Raw genomic sequence first — 17,500 nt, forward strand, 5'->3', positions numbered from 1 at the left:
GTATGTTTTTAAGTCTGTGGGTCGGCTACTGTTTTCACCCTATTAACACGTTTTTTTTTGTATACTTTATTTTTAATTTTTTTAAAGGGATACGCCACCGTTTGTTGAAATAGTTCTTATCATGGTCTCCCCTGGCTGTAGATAGGTGGGCCGACGCATTTTCTGTCTCAGTTCAAGTAATTAAGTCGTTTTTTTGTCTTTTGTTGGCTCACTTTTACTCAACAACAATGCTAACCGGCAACATAGGATTCCATTCACTACGCTAAGCTAACTAGCGGCGGCGCTGCCAGTGTTGCACCGGACTAAAGCGATGCACAAAAAATGCATTGGCCCACCTATCTACATCTAGGGGAGACCCCACCTATCTACAGCTAGAGGAGACCCCACCTATCTACAGCTAGGGGAGACCCCACCTATCTACAGCTTGAGGAGACCCCACCTATCTACAGCTAGAGGAGACCCCACCTATCTACAGCTAGAGGAGACCCCACCTATCTACAGCTAGGGGAGACCCCACCTATCTCACAGCTAGAGGAGACCCCACCTATCTACAGCTAGGGGAGACCCCACCTATCTACAGCTAGAGGAGACCCCACCTATCTACAGCTAGAGGAGACCCCACCTATCTACAGCTAGGGGAGACCCCACCCATCTACAGCCCCACCTATTGAGGAGACCCCACCTATCTACAGCTAGAGGAGACCCCACCTATCTACAGCTTGAGGAGACCCCACCTATCTACAGCTTGGGGAGACCCCACCTATCTACAGCTAGAGGAGACCCCACCTATCTACAGCTTGAGCTTGAGGAGACCCCACCTATCTACAGCTAGAGGAGACCCCACCTATCTACAGCTAGAGGAGACCCCACCTATCTACAGCTAGAGGAGACCCCACCTATCTACAGCTAAGGGAGACCCCACCTATCTACAGCTAGAGGAGACCCCACCTATCTACAGCTTGAGGAGACCGGGATAAACCCTATTTCAAAAAACGGAGGCGTATCCCTTTTTAAATTAGCAACTTTCTTTCAACATACAGTAGCTTATGTATTCAAATGCATCAAAAAGATATACTTCTGGCCCACCTCCCCAACAACCCACCCACAAACTTAGAACCATCTGTTCATAGAAAAAACCAAAATAGTGTGGCCGGTTGGCTCAGTTGGTGGAACAGGCGTGTTTATTTTTTTTTCATGCTGAATGACTTATTTCCAGGAAACATACGAGCACATCTCTGGTAAACACAAGAATCAAAGTGGTGCTTTCACATGACTCTTAGTGGAGAAACTCAGATTTACAGATCTGTCGATTAAATCAACTAATTGATGAGTCGATACGATTGAATGGAGTGTTAGTCGACTAAGAAGTTCTTCAATCGAGCACAGCCGTAGTAAAAGTAGTAGTAGTAATAATAATAATAATAATAATAATAATAATAATAATAATAATAATAATAATAATAATAATAATAATAATAATAATAATTTAATAAAAAATAACACTAAAACAGACCAACCGAACACACACACACACACATTCATACATACATACATACATACATACATACATACATACATACATACATACATACATACATACATAGAAACACACAGACTCACAGAGACACACACAAACACAGACACACACACAGACACACACACTGACAGAGACTCTCACACACACACACACGCACACACACACACAACATGTTATTGGTTTCAGCCCTAACACCCATTACTACAGGTCTCCAGGTAATATTAATCCTGTGCCAGAAGGAATTTTAATTTCAGCCTGGATCAGAGTTCATCGTGTCGTCGTAAAACGCCCAGACTGCGTCTTTCCTCGCGCTCAAGTGTCCTTGGCGGAGTCGAGACGCCGGCTGATGTCTCAGGGTCTCGGTGGGACGCGCCGAGAAGCTAATTCCTCCTTTTATCACTGGGTGGAATTAAGTCATCAAAGTGCTCCACATTCCCAAATTCTCTGAGTTATTTTGGTGCTTTTGCAAGCTTTGAAGGACGGCTGTGTATTCATGAGCTTTCCTTTTTAGTCATTAGGCCCCTAATCTCTCTCGCTCTCTCTCTCGCTCTCTCTCTCCCCCCACCCCCCAAAAAGACGGACTAACTGCCAACGAGGTCAGCAGCACGGAGAGCCTCACTTCAAGAAAGCTTCTCGCAAAAATATTTCAAGATTATCTCGACAGTTTCACAGAAATAAATGGGATTTAATTTCAGTCTAAGGGAACCAAAATCTGGACCGATTTCACCATCACCTCCCACAATTGAGTGTTTCCTCCCTCCGTCTCCATCACACGTTTCATTTTTAGAAATATTAATGGTGATATGATGGAATAAACATGTTCATAACAAATGGAGGGTGCTGGATATAGCAGCTGTAATGTAACCCTACAGGACAAATTTTCAGTGTCCATTAGAGTACACTAAAAGTTCTGTTGTTGCCGCTGACAGACTCCGATTATTATTCTAAGTGTCTGACAACATTATGGGATGGATCCCTACAGAGATAGACCTTTTAGTTAAAGAGTAAGATCCTTTTAGTTTAACATGAAACAGCCCCGAAATCACCATCACCCAACTACACCAGACTCCATGTAAATAATCAGGACTTTTAGCTTGTATAGAGCCAGCATATCTCTACCAGACTCCATGTAAATATTCAGGACTTTTAGTGTGTATAGAGCCAGCATATCTCCACCAGACTCCATGTAAATAATCAGGACTTTTAGCGTGTATAGAGCCAGCATATTTTCACCAGACTCCATGTAAATAATCAGGACTTTTAGCGTGTATAGAGCCAGCATATCTCCACATGTAAATGGGTGAATTAAGGGTTTATTTCAACCAAACCAGAGTGGTGATTGTTGGAACAGTGGAAAGATGAACCAAGACGGCTTTTGATAGTTTTATTTAGTTTCTGTCCACTTTGAATGAAGTGTGTTTTACGATGATAAAAGTCCTGATTATTTACATGGAGTCTGGTGGAGATATGCTGGCTCTATACACACTAAAAGTCCTGATTATTTACATGGAGTCTGGTGGAGATATGCTGGCTCTATACACGCTAAAAGTCCTGATTATTAACATGGAGTCTGGTGGAGTTTGGTGATGGTGATTTCGGGGCTGTTTCATGTTAAACTAAAAGGATCTTACTCTTTAACTAAAATGTCTATCTCTGTAGGGATCCATCCCATAATGTTGTCAGACACTTAGAATAATAATCTGAGTCTGTCAGCTTTCAGTGGATGCTGACTGGCTTCAGTGTGTTGAGTAAATGTCACTGATGACGATGAGCTGTGAACTCTCCTGACCGTACAGCCTGAATCAGATCAATCGTGTGTGTGTGTGTGTGTGTGTGTGTGTGTGTGTGTGTGTGTGTGTGTGTGTGTGTGTGTGTGTGTGTGTGTGTGTGTGTGTGTGTGTGTGTGTGTGTGTGTGTGTGTGTGTGTGTGTGTGTGTGTGTGTGTGTGTGTGTGTGTGTGTGTGTGTGTGTGTGTGTGTGTGTGTGTGTGTGTGTGTGTGTGTGTGTGTGTGTGTGTGTGTGTGTGTGTGTGTGTGTGTGTGTGTGTGTTCTCTGCGACAGCCTGGCGTTTGTGTTATATAACCTATTTCACACCAAAACGTCCAGGGGAGGGAGAGCGTACGCGACCTCTCACCAGCTGAACTAATCCTGACTCACTGATTGGTTAGCGAGCCTTCCAGGTACACAGACAGGAGTCACCTGGGTCTCATTTCTCACCTGGGATGATGATGATGATTCCCCGTGTGAACGTTTAGACAGTTTTCTATCAGTTTGAAATAAACTAATCCCCACACACACACACACACACAGACAAGCTAATCCTGGGCAGACAGACAGAGTCTGATCAGGCTAATCCCTCCTCACCTCCCTCTGCTCTGACTGCCAGTTTACCTCACACACACACACACAATTGTGTGTGTTTTGATTCATTCATGAACATTATGTATTTACTGCTGAACTTTAAAGAAGGCGAAATTCCAGACTTTGAAAGTTTAAATTTAAAATAATCTTGTGAAAGCTTTAGAGAAGAAGTTGTGACGTACTGACTCTTTGGTCTGGAGGGTTTTTTTTTAGCAGCAGAGCATCATGGGAGTTCTGAGTGGTTTGTTTTCACGTTTTTATATTATGAAATTGAACATTAAAATGAATGTAAAAGGAAACCCTAAAAAGAGAATGACGGTTACATTTTTAAAGTGCTAGTTGATATCACGATTTTAAAAATCCCTCTGTGGCCCATGGGCGTGCTGGTCTTACAGGGAGGTGTGTTCAGGTGCATTCTGGGCATGCTGGTCTAACAGGGAGGTGTGTTCAGGTGCATTCTGGGTGTGCTGGTCTTACAGGGAGGTGTGTTCAGGTGCATTCTGGGGCGTGCTGGTCTTACAGGGAGGTGTGTTCAGGTGCATTCTGGGCGTGCTGGTCTTACAGGGAGGTGTGTTCAGGTGCGTTTTGGTCTTAGTCAGCTTAGATCTCTTTAGTCCATTAGTCACGTTTGATGCTGTGTTTTCAAGCTGAATGACTTATTTCTAAGAAACGTACGAGCACATCTCTGGTAAACACAAGAATTAAAGTGGTTCTTTTAGTGTGAATCTTCGCGGAGAAACTCAGATTTACAGATCTGTCGATTTAAATCAACTAATCGATTAGTCGGTACAGCTGAATGAGTGTTAGTCGACTAAGAAGTTCTTAAAATCGAGCACAGCCCTACTGTTATTAATTATTGTTATAAACTCAGAAAGAAACCCACTCAAAAGTCTTGGTTGTTCTTCTGCTGCAGATCCATCCTGAGACTTGGACGATGGTGATGATGAAGAGGAGGATGATGAAGAGGAGGATGATGAAGAGGAGGATGAGCTGTGGCCACGGCTCAGCTGCACGTGTTGCCGTGTGAAAGGAGGTCAAAGGTCGTGGCACGTCGACACGGAGAGAGGGGAAGACGAGCTTTTGGAAATCCTTGGGGCACACACAACCACACACACACACACACACACACACACACACACACACACACACACACACACACACACACACACACACTAATCTCGTGATTTCACGAAGTTCCGTTGGCATGATCTGGAGCTGAGACCCAGAACTCGTGGATATCTTTGGGTCTTTTATCGCAATGCTGGGAATTTAAAAACACAGATTAGTTCAAGTTAGAGAACATTGAACATCTTCTACTCAAGGATTTTATTTAAATTCTTTGTATTTTTTTTATCGGAATAGTTACTTTTTTTTCCCCCTGCACATACACACTCTCATACACACACACTCTCATATACACACACACACACTCATATAGACACTCTGATACACACACAAACACTCTCATACACACACACACACACTCATATAGGCCCTCTGATACACACACTCTCATACACACTCTCATACACACACACACACACACACTCATATAGACACTCTGATACACACACAAACACTCTCATACACACACACACACACTCATATAGACCCTCTGATACACACACTCTCATACACACTCTCATACACACACACACACACTCTCATACACACACACTCTCATATACACACACACACGCTCTCATACACACACACTCTCATACACACACACACACACACTCTCATACACATATACGCTCTCATACACACACTTTCTCATACACACACACACACACTCATATAGACACTCTGATACACACACACTCACACACACACACACACACACTCTCATACACATATACGCTCTCATACACACACTTTCTCATACATACACACACACACACTTTCTCATACACACACTCTCTCACACACACACACACTCTCATACACTCTCATACACACACACACACAGGCGCTCATATACACACACACACACACACACACACACACACACACACACACACACACACACTTTCTCATACACACACACACTCTCTCTCACACACACACACACACACGCTCTCATACACTCTCATACACACACACGCTCTCATATACACACACACACACACACACACACACACACACACACACACACCCTTTCCTCCTCCCCTGGGCCGTGGGGTCATGGCGTTGTCTTCGTCGAGGCGAGAAGAAGAAGAAGAAGAAGAGCGGACGGCAGGCAGTTGACTCGTGGAGGGAGCCAGGCTGCAAGAGAGAGGAGAAGAAGAAGAACACCGAGCGGGGAAAATGTCGTGGAAGAGGAACTACTTTGCGTCCGGCGGCGGTGGAAGTGGCGTTGGCGGAGGGATACCGGGGATGTTGACGCCTCGCAACGTGACGTCTATCGCCCCGAGTAAAGGGCTGAGCAACGAGCCGGGACAGAACAGCTGCTTCCTGAACAGTGCCCTGCAGGTACACACACACACACACACACACACACACACACACACACACACACACACACACACACACACACACACACACACACACACACACACACACACACACACACACACTGTCTTCTCTTTCCCTCTCCACTTTGATCTTTCTCACTCACACTCTCATACTCTCTCTCTCTCTCTCTCTCTCTCACACACACTTTCTGTCTTTTCTTCCTCCACTTTCAACTTTCTCACACACACACACACTCACACACACACTCTCTCTCTCACACAAACGCACACACACTCTCACACACACTCTCATACTCTCTCACACACACACACTTTCTGTCTTTTCTTCCCCCCTCCACTTTCTCACACACACACACACACACACACACACACACACACACACACACACACTCATGCTCTCTCTCTCACCCAAACATACATACACACACACACACACACACACACACACACAAACACTCTCACACACACTCTCATACTCTCTCACACACATACACTTTCTGTCTTTTCTTCCTCCCTCCACTTTCTCACACACACACACACACACACACACACAAACACAGTGTTTGAAGAATACATGAAATATAATTTGAGTAAACTAAGGCTACAGCTAAAGATCCTTTTCATTATTGATTAATCTGCTGATATTTTCCAGATTCATCTTCTGGTCTTTAACTTCTTCTGTCTGTGTCGTGCTACACTAGTTCACTAGTTATTTATATATCTCGTTGTATGTTTGCCCTCTTATGGACATAATGTGTAAAGTACATTGTAATAGTTTGAACCTAGGAATATTCCAACTCTCCGTTGACTTTCAAGCTGCAAAAACCAAACTCTGGTCAGGCCAATCACATCGTGTATAGAGCCGGTGGGCGGGGCTTATGGCTGTTGCTGCTGCTGGTGAACAGAGGTCTTCTGGGAGACTTGGAGTTCAGCTTTTCTTTGAGAAAAGAACAAAGAACGGCACTGAAGTCATCCCTTAAAAAAGGGAAGATGTGTTCAGAGTTTTGCCGACCGGATACGGCAAACGTTTAATCTATCAACTAGCTCCGCTACCTTCTTCTAGAGATGGTCCGATTCCATTTTTTGCTTCCCGATACCGATTCTGATACCTGAACATGCTTATCGTCCGATACCGAGTACCAATCCAATACCAGTGTGTCATATATTTCATTATGTTTTAACAGCTGTATACTACTATCTCTGTATGGATGTGATATGATTTCTATCTTTGTTGTCGGTCTGGCTCAGGTTAAACTCTTTGTGAAACATTAACAAACTCAGAGTTTTCTTTTATTCTCCAGTTTGACAGTCAGTTATAACGGAAAAAGAACATAAATAAACTACTTTTAACGTAGATTTTCTTTAGGGCTTTATTACGTGGTATCGGATCGGTGCATAAACTCCAGTACTTCCCGATACCGATACCAGCGTTTTAGGCAGTATCGGAACATCTCTACCTTCTTCGTTGCTCTGATTGGTTGGAGCGCTATCCTATTGCGTGCAGAGGGAATTTGAAAGACAACCGTTTATCCCGCCCCTCGGATCGAGCTCCGTCAATGGTGAGTTCCCAGACCCAACATCTGGATGTGGGTCGGGCTTGTCAGGCTAGAATAGACGATCATTCATTCATTCATTCATTCAGTCATTTATTTAAAGCCTAACTCTCGCCAGAATGCAACCTAGGTTTTTTTTGTGACTGTACCCGAGTCAAACTTTCGTTTTAAAAGCATAAATTAGGACGGAAGCGCCACTTTTAAGATTTACCGTATTCTCTTTTTCCGTTGAATGGCCTTTTGAATGGGAGTGCTAGGGGGCACTACAATGCTATATCCTCAAAATAGCTATTTTTAAACCACTAAGAAGGCTCGACACAACATGAGACTTTGCTCCAAGTATCACCAGGGGCTCTACACATGAACAAAAGCGTTGATAACATTCTTTGTGTTCCCAGAGTTTACTTAAAAAGGTTTTCAACAACTCATCGTAGCTCTGGTTGTTTCCCACCGCTACCACCTCGGCAGTCAAAAAGAGTCCATATCATAACCACTAGCCCCAGATTTAGTAGATCCTTTGGTCACCGGTGTAGTTCAGGTGTAGAGCCCCTGGTTGTAGTGTGTCCGTCTGTCTGTCTGTCTTAGGGCTGGGCGATATGGAGAAAATCATATATCACGATATTCTTGACCAAATACCTCTATCGATATTGCGGCGATATTCTAGGGTTGACAATTGGTGCTTTAAAAAAATATCTTTACACTTAGATTTTAGATAAATAATCATCAGTAATGTGGACATCATGTCTAAGTGGGGAAAAGGCAAATGATAGAACAGCTAGAACAGTCTGGTAGGTTCAGAAAAGTACATCACTTTACTGTAATGCAGCCTTTAAAACCAGTAAAAGACACTTATGTCATATCACGATATTACGATATCCAAAATCTAAGACGATATCTAGTCTCATATCACGATATCGATATAATATCGATATATTGCCTAGCCCTAGTCTGTCTGTCTGTCTGTCTGTCTGTCTGTCGGTCGTAGTTCAGGTGTAGAGCTCCTGGTGATACTTGGAGCAAAGTCTCATGTTGTGTCGAGCCTTCTTGGTGGTTTAAAAATAACTATTTTGAGGCTATAGCATAAAAATGCCCCCTAGCACTCCCATTCAAAAGACCATTTGACCGAAAAAGGAGAATACGATAAATCTTAAAAGTGGCGCTTCCGTCCTAAATATGCTTTTAAATGAAAGTTTGACTCGGGTACATTCACAAAAAGACCCTAGGTTGCATTTTGGCGAGAGTTAAGTTTTAACCTTTCAATCTCAAAACTCTTATTCCTGCCCCGAGGAGCGTCGCCCGGTGGGACGGACTGACAGGCTCCGGCCTCCTGCACACTGGCTGCGTGTCGTTTCGGTTTATATTTGGGCTCCCATGGTAACCGGTTAGAGCTCGCATGCTGCCTGCGTGACACACACCCGTCTCAGGACCTATTTTTCACGCGACACGCGAGCGTGTTGGAAGCATTTCCAGGCAACATAGAATAGGAAAAGATGTCGTTTAGACTCAATACGGGCCAAAAGTTTGGACACACCTTCTCATTCAATGTGTTTCCTTTTTATTTTCATGACTATTTACATTGTAGATTCTCACTGAAGGCATCAAAACTATGAATGAACACATATGGAATTATGTACTTAACAAAAAAAGTGTGAAATAACTGAAAACATGTCTTATATTTTAGATTCTTCAAAGTAGCCACCCTTTGCTTTTTTATTAATAAGGGAAATAATTCCACTAATTAACCCTGACAAAGCACACCTGTGAAGGTAAAACCATTTCAGGTGACTACCTCATGAAGCTCATTGAGAGAACACCAAGGGTTTGCAGAGTTATCAAAAAAAAAAGCAAAGGGTGGCTACTTTGAGGAATCTAAAATATAAGACATGTTTTCAGTTATTTCACACTTTTTGTTAAGTACATAATTCCATATGTGTTCATTCATAGTTTTGATGCCTTCAGTGAGAATCTACAATGTAAATAGTCATGAAAATAAAAAGGAAACGCATTGAATGAGAAGGTGTGTCCAAACTTTTGGCCTGTACTGTATATATGTCATTTTAAAGGTCCCATATTATGAAAAAAACACTTTTTTCTGGTGATTTGGGGTGTTATTTTGTGTCTCTGGTGCTTCTACACACATACAAATTTTGAAATAAATCCATCCATGGTGTTCTGAGTGAGATACGGTTTCTGAATGTGTCCTGCCTTCAGTCTCCGGGTGAGCTGGTCAACGTCACGGTCCGAAACGAGCTGGCTAACCACAACCGTTAGCTCGTAGCGTTAGCATCAGCCTCGTTCTCAATAGCAAAGCACTGCTACAACACACACCCAAGTTCACCATAATCTCCAAAAGAACTACTTCCATGTGCTCCCTGGTTTAGAAGAATGATCCTGCCTTGGAACTGACTGAAGTCGGAGAAACAGCCTTTCTTTTACTGTCTATGGAGTTAGCTGACATGATCTACATCTGAGCTACTGAGCATGTGCAGTGCAATCAAAGATAGGACAGAAGAAGAAAAGAGGTCTCACTCTGTAGCTAAAACAGAAACCAGGTGAAAAGAGGATCTGCAGCAGTGAGGGAGAGCTGCGCAGTACAACAAAAATATGGTGTTTTTTTGGTAAATGAAACCATGTAAACCTATTCTGGTACAACCTTAAAATACAGTTATGAACCTGAAGTGTGTGTGTGTGTGTGTGTGTGTGTGTGTGTGTGTGTGTGTGTGTGTGTGTGTGTGTGTGTGTGTGTGTGTGTGTGTGTGTGTGTGTGTGTGTGTGTGTGTGTGTGTGTGTGTGTGTGTGTGTGTGTGTGTGTGTGTGTGTGTGTACTGTGTGTAAATACAATATGTATGTAGAATTGATACTGGATAAATACAAACATGATACTCAAGTAAAACAGTGCTGAACTTTTATTATAAAAATAAAAAAACCGTATTGAACCATGAAAACATGCTAAATGAAATAAATATTGAAGTCAATAAAAGACATTCATTCAAACTGAAACAAAAAGTAATAAATAGATAAAACAGTTAAACTGTCGGGTTAGAGCGGTAACAGACGATCTCTGACCTGGAGGGATCTATCTTTCCCACTATATACTCTCTGTTCTCGCTTGGATGCCCATATAAGGCGTAATGTGTGACGGACCTGCCTTCCCATTGGTTGAAAACATAAACAAAAGGCATCATGGGAGATTCCCTTGTCGGTAGCACCTACTGTCTATGGGTAGCACGGAGTTAGCGGCAGAAATGACCGAAAACGTGATGAATTATGGACATCAGGTGGATAAATCTTGGATGTAACCGTTTGGATTTAATGCTCAACAACTCCGAATAAAGGCCCAAGTTCCAGACTGGATAGAAGATCACCTGTAAAGGCTAGAAAGACCCTCTAGAGGAGCTATTGTGATGCACGATGCCAGCAGACCCTTCTCAGCTCTCGCGTACCGTGTAAGCGCGCACTTGTCAGCCACGGACGCAACCAGGAAAAACTATCGGTATGGATTTTTGCCGATAACGATAGTTATCTCTAAACTACACTACTGCTTGACTAACCACAACCGTTAGCTCGTAGCGTTAGCATCAGCATGCTAACGCTAGCGTTAGCATGCTACCTCGTTCTCAATAGCAAAGCACTGCTACAACACACACCCAAGTTCACAGCAGTAAATTTCTGGTTGTGCAAAGACAGAGAAACGCCACGCTCAAGCCTCGCTCCAGCCTCGCTCCTGCCTCGCTCCAGCCACGCTCCAGCCACGCTCAAGCCTCGCTCCAGCCTCGCTCCAGCCTCGCTCCAGCCACGCTCCAGCCACGCTCCAGCCTCGCTCCAGCCACGCTCCAGCCACGCTCAAGCCTCTCTCCAGCCTCTCTCCAGCCTCGCTCCAGCCACGCTCCAGCCACGCTCCAGCCTCGCTCCAGCCTCGCTCCTGCCTCTCTCCAGCCTCGCCTCAGCCTCTCTCTCCTGCCTCGCTCCAGCCACGCTCCAGCCACGCTCCAGCCTCGCTCCAGCCTCGCTCCTGCCTCTCTCCAGCCTCGCTCCAGCCTCTCTCCAGCCTCGCTCCAGCCTCGCTCCAGCCACGCTCCAGCCTCGCTCCAGCCTCGCTCCTGCCTCTCTCCAGCCTCGCTCCAGCCTCGCTCCTGCCTCTCTCCAGCCTCGCTCCAGCCACGCTCCAGCCTCTCTCCAGCCTCGCTCCAGCCACGCCCAGCCACGCTCCAGCCTCTCTCCAGCCTCGCTCCAGCCTCGCTCCAGCCTCGCTCCTGCCCGCGCTCCTGCCTCGCTCCTGCCTCGCTCCTGCCTCTCTCCAGCCACGCTCCGGCCTCGCTCCAGCCTCTCTCCAGCCTCTCTCCGCCTCTCCCAGCCTCGCCCGCCTCGCTCCGCCTCGCTCCACGCCCGCCCGCTCGCCACGCCCTGCCTCGCCCGCCTCTCTCAGCCACGCTCCAGCCTCTCTCCAGCCTCGCTCCAGCCTCGCTCCAGCCTCGCTCCAGCCTCTCTCCAGCCTCGCTCCAGCCTCGCTCCAGCCTCGCTCCAGCCACGCTCCAGCCTCTCTCAGGCCTCGCTCCGGCCTCTCTCCGGCCACGCTCCGGCCTCGCTCCGGCCTCGCTCCAGCCTCGCTCAAGCCTCTCTCAGGCCTCGCTCCGGCCTCGCTCCGGCCTCTCTCCAGCTTCTCTCCAGCTTCTCTCCGGCCTCTCTCAAGCCTCTCTCAAGCCTCTCTCAGGCCTCGCTCCGGCCTCGCTCCGGCCTCTCTCCAGCCTCTCTCAGGCCTCTCAAGCCTCTCTCAGGCCTCGCTCCGGCCTCGCTCCAGCCTCGCTCAGGCCTCTCTCCAGCCTAAGAGGAAATAAAAGCAAGCGAAGGAAACAGGGATGCAATTAAAGGACACAAGACGTTCCCTTTGTTTCCCCGAGCTGCTAACGTGGCTGCTGACTCGTGATGACTCGTGCGTTAATGGCCCTTATAGTCTGGCTCTGTGTGTAAAACGCCCCGTCATGTACCGGTATGACTCAGCAGTTTTGTGGCTGAAGCAGCAACGTAGAGATGCTGACAGAAGGCTCAACTCAAACAGCTCTCAGACACATAACTACCTACTTATTTTGCCATCTTTGATGCTTCTTTTGGACGATTTTGAAGTATTTTATTGTGACAATTTTGTCATTTTTTTATTGGACTTTTTCTGTCTCTTTTTTCGTAATTTCAGACCTTTTTCTGAACTCTTCTTCTGACACACTTGTCCCTTTTTTTTTTTTTTTTTTTTTTTTTTTTTTTTTGGGATGACTCGTGCATTTATAGTCTGGCTCTGTGTGTAAAACGCCCGTCATGTACCGATATGATTCAGCAGTTTTGTGGCTGATGCAGCAAAGTAGACGCTGACAGAAGGCTCGGCTCTGCCTCGGTGCCTTTGAGCCAGTCAGCCGGTCGGTAAACGGCAGTCAGACAGATAAATACCGGTCTGGAAACCCTCCTCCGCACTTATGTCAGCCGATAATGATCCTCTGCAGCTTTCAGCAGCCGTCAACACCCCCAAAACTGCACATTACACACATTCATGACTCAGCTTTTTATGGAGGAAGGGGGCTGAGGAAGAAAGGGAACTAAAAAGAGAGGAAGTAAGAAACTAAACAAATGAAAGTGAGAGAAATATAGACATATGCGTAAACACACACGTAAACAGAACACACACACACACACACACACACACACGTGTAAACACACACACACACGTACACAAACTATAGAAGGAAACTAAAAGGAAAGTGTGTGTGTGTGTGATGGTGTGACAGCAGTAGTGTGTGTGTGTGTGTGTGTATGTGTGTGTGTGTGTGTGTGTGTGTGTGTGTGTGTGTATATGTGAGTGTGTGTGTGTGTGTGTGATGGTGCGACAGCAGTAGTGTGTGTGTGTGTGTGTGTGTGTGTGTGTGTGTAATGATACGACAGCAGTAGTGTGTGTGTGTGTGTGATGGTGCGACAGCAGTAGTGTGTGTGTGTGTGTGTGTGTGTTTGTGTATATGTGAGTGTGTGTGATGGTGCGACAGCAGTTGTGTGTGTGTGTCAGCAGTAATTATCGGGGTGTAAACGGAGGCTGACTCGTTAACCGGGCGGGGCTGCTGCTTAAATGATAGACTGAACTGAAGAGGAAACACTCATTAACATCTTTTAACTGACATTCACACACAGCCAGAGGTCACAGGTACACACACACACACACACACACACACACACACACACACACACACACACACACACACACGTAACACTGTTTGCTGTCATCACACGCTCCCTCTCAACTTTTAAACTAATCGCCAACTGTTATTATTATCATTCTTTTTATTCCCTGGGGGAGAGAAGAAGGGAGGAAAAACCCTTAACCCTGACAAAGCACACCTGTGAAGGTAAAACCATTTCAGGTGACTACCTCATGAAGCTCATTGAGAGAACACCAAGGGTTTGCAGAGTTATCAAAAAAAAAAAAAAGGGTGGCTACTTTGAAGAATCTAAAATATAAGACATGTTTTCAGTTATTTCACACTTTTTTGTTAAGTACATAATTCCATATGTGTTCATTCATAGTTTTGATGCCTTCAGTGAGAATCTACAATGTAAATAGTCATGAAAATAAAAAGGAAACTCATTGAATGAGAAGTTGTGTCCAAACTTTTGGCCTGTACTGTACCTCAAGCCCAGACAGAGATGTTTAAAAAGGCTTTCATGTTTGCTGCTCCTTCTACTTGGAATGACCTACAGAAAACACTCAAACTACACTGTCTAATTTCCTTAAACGATTTTAAAGGTTATGTTAAAACCATAGAACATGAGTCCATCCACACGTGCAAATGTTTTAACTAATGGTACTTTTATTTAATTGAAATGCACTTGAGATGTCTTTGCCTCTTTTTTTGTGTTTTTTGTTTGATTGTAAATTGTTTTTATATGTAACTAACTTGTTCTGCTATCTTGGCCAGGTCTCTCTTGAAAAAGAGATTTAATATCTCACTGAGACTAACCTGGTTAAATAAAGGTTAAATAAAATGTTGCTCCTACTTGCTGTTGAAAGCATACTCTTTGAGTTTAATCAGGGTCTGACTTTTAATTTAAAACAAACAGTGTGTTTGTCTTCTGGAAACATCACCGCCTATTGACTGGTACACTGCCCTCTGGTGGACAGCACATTTACAACTCAAGTTTGATACCAATATAGGTCTTACTGAAGGCATTTAATGGTCAAAATATTATTAAATATTCAAATACATTCAAACAAATGATATGATTTTATCTATCTATCTATCTATCTATCAGCTCTTTTTAAATCAAGGTTGAAGACATTTCTTTTTAACACTGCCTTTTCTTAATACATTTTTTCTTTTTTTAATAACTGCTTTCTATTGGTTACCAATTTGTCTTTATGTCTTGTGTAAAGCACTTTGAATCGCATTGCTGCTGTGCTATACAAATTGTGTGTGTGTGTGTGTGTGTGTGTGTGTGTGTGTGTGTGTGTGTGTGTGTGTGTGTGTGTGCGTGTGTGATCAAACAGCAATCAACACCGAGAAGCAACAGGAAGTGGGTTACTATCAAGAGACGAGCCATAATCTAGACCAGGGGTGTTAAACTCAGCTTCTCTAAGAGTATGTATATATATACACACACACACATTAAAAAGCAGCTAAAGCAATGCCATGATTGTAAAAGCGTTGACAGAAGGTGTGTAGGAATAAGGAGCCCTGGGGTGTGAGTCTTTGGACACGAGTCCTCGGTGAAGCATACTGTGGTGTCAGCACTTTTTGGGTGTGTTTGTTTTCTCCTTCCTGTCCACCCCACCACCCACCCCCCACCGGGGCCAATATGTTGCTCTGTTGCTGCAGGATGAAGCAGGTCAGCCAGGTAACAGACGTTCAGCACACATCTTTATGTTGTACACAGAAACTAGACATCCCATAAATGATTTATCAGTTTTTTTGTCAGAGCGACTAGAGTTGGAAAGCTATGCTGTGTAAGACATGCATTAATAATAATACAGTCAAAGATATTTGACTTTTGATTGAATAAAAGCATGTGTCTGGCTCTTAATAGGATTCTTATTTACCAGTGTGGCTCTTAGAGAAGCTGAGTTTAACACCCCTGGTCTAGATTATGGCTTGTCTCTCGATAGTAACCCACTTCCTGTTGCTTCTCGCTGTTGATTGCTGTTTGATCACACACACACACACACACACACACACACACACACACACACACACACACACACACACACACACACACACACACACACACACACACCCCACCACCACCACCACACACAGACACATGCACACACACGCACAGACACGAAACACATACACAAATACACAGACACACACTCACAGACACCCACATGGACACATGCACAGACACACACACACACACACACACACACACACACACCACACACACACACACATGCACACACACGCACAGACACGAAACACATACACAAATACACAGACACACACTTACAGACACCCCACATGGACACATGCACAGACACACACTCACACACACACACACCACCACCACACACACACACACACACACACACACCACCACCACACACAGACACATGCACAGACACGAAACACATACACAAATACACAGACACACACTTACAGACACCCACATGGACACATGCACAGACACACACTCACAGACACACACACACACACACACACCAGGCAAGGCAATTTTATTTGTATAGCACAGTTCAGCAGCAATGCAATTCAAAGGGCTTTACACAAGACATAAAGACAAATTCATACAAATTGGTAACCAATAGAAAGCAGTTAATATTAAAAAAAAAGAAAAAATTAATTAAGAAAAGGCAGTGTTAAATAGAAAGGTCTTCAACCTTGATTTAAAAGAGCTGAGATTAGGTGCCGATCTACAGTTTAGCGGTAGTTTGTCCCAGATGTACGGACCATAGAAGCTGAACGCAGCTTCCCCCTTTTTTGTTCCGACTCTGGGTATGGCAGGCAGCCCCGTCCCTGATGATCTCAAGGATCTCTGCGGCTCATAGTGTAGTAGCAGATTGGAAAGGTAAATTGGTCCTAAACAGTTTAGTGACTTATAAACTAACATGAGTATTTTGAAATCTATTCTTTGGTGCACAGGAAGCTAGTGTAAGGACTTCAGAACTGGAGTGATGTGATCTATTTTCTTGGTGTTGGTAAGGACTCGTGCAGCAGCGTTCTGAATCAGCTGCAGTTGTTTAATAGACTTTTTTTAGGGAGACCTGTTGCAGTAGTCAAGTCTACTGAAAATAAAAGCATGGATACGTTTTTCCAAATCCTGTTGGCACATAAGTCCTTTTACCCTTGCTATATTTTTGAGGCAATTATAGGCAGATTTAGTTACTGACCTAATGTGGCTGTTAAAATTCGGGTCAGAGTCCATAATTGTGCCAAGATTTCTTGGATACAAAGACACACACGCACACTCACAGACTCACACAAACACACAGACCCACACACATTTATTAATCATATTTCTATAAAATGTCAGAACAAAAGGGTTAGAGAAGTCCTGTCCCCGGTGATGTCTTCAAGTGCATTTCT

General features: G+C 44.4%; 2 protein-coding genes across 2 annotated transcripts in view; one reads left to right on the top strand and one right to left on the bottom strand.

The window, feature by feature from the left end:
- Nucleotides 1–2,318, bottom strand: part of LOC114571790 (melanopsin-A-like) — a 16,198-nt gene extending 13,880 nt beyond the window's left edge. The window contains exon 1 of the mRNA XM_028602983.1: nucleotides 2,278–2,318. Coding sequence (XP_028458784.1) covers nucleotides 2,278–2,318 — 41 coding nt within the window. The remainder of the gene's footprint in view (nucleotides 1–2,277) is intronic.
- Nucleotides 2,319–6,011: 3,693 nt separating this feature from the next.
- LOC114571791 (inactive ubiquitin carboxyl-terminal hydrolase 54) overlaps nucleotides 6,012–17,500 on the top strand; it is a 99,847-nt gene continuing 88,358 nt past the window's right edge. The window contains exon 1 of the mRNA XM_028602984.1: nucleotides 6,012–6,373. Within this exon, the coding sequence (XP_028458785.1) occupies nucleotides 6,209–6,373 (165 nt within the window). The 5' untranslated portion in view covers nucleotides 6,012–6,208. The remainder of the gene's footprint in view (nucleotides 6,374–17,500) is intronic.

Source organism: Perca flavescens, chromosome 17, assembly GCF_004354835.1.
Source record: "Perca flavescens isolate YP-PL-M2 chromosome 17, PFLA_1.0, whole genome shotgun sequence".
In the NCBI taxonomy this organism is placed as follows: Eukaryota; Metazoa; Chordata; class Actinopteri; order Perciformes; family Percidae; genus Perca; species Perca flavescens.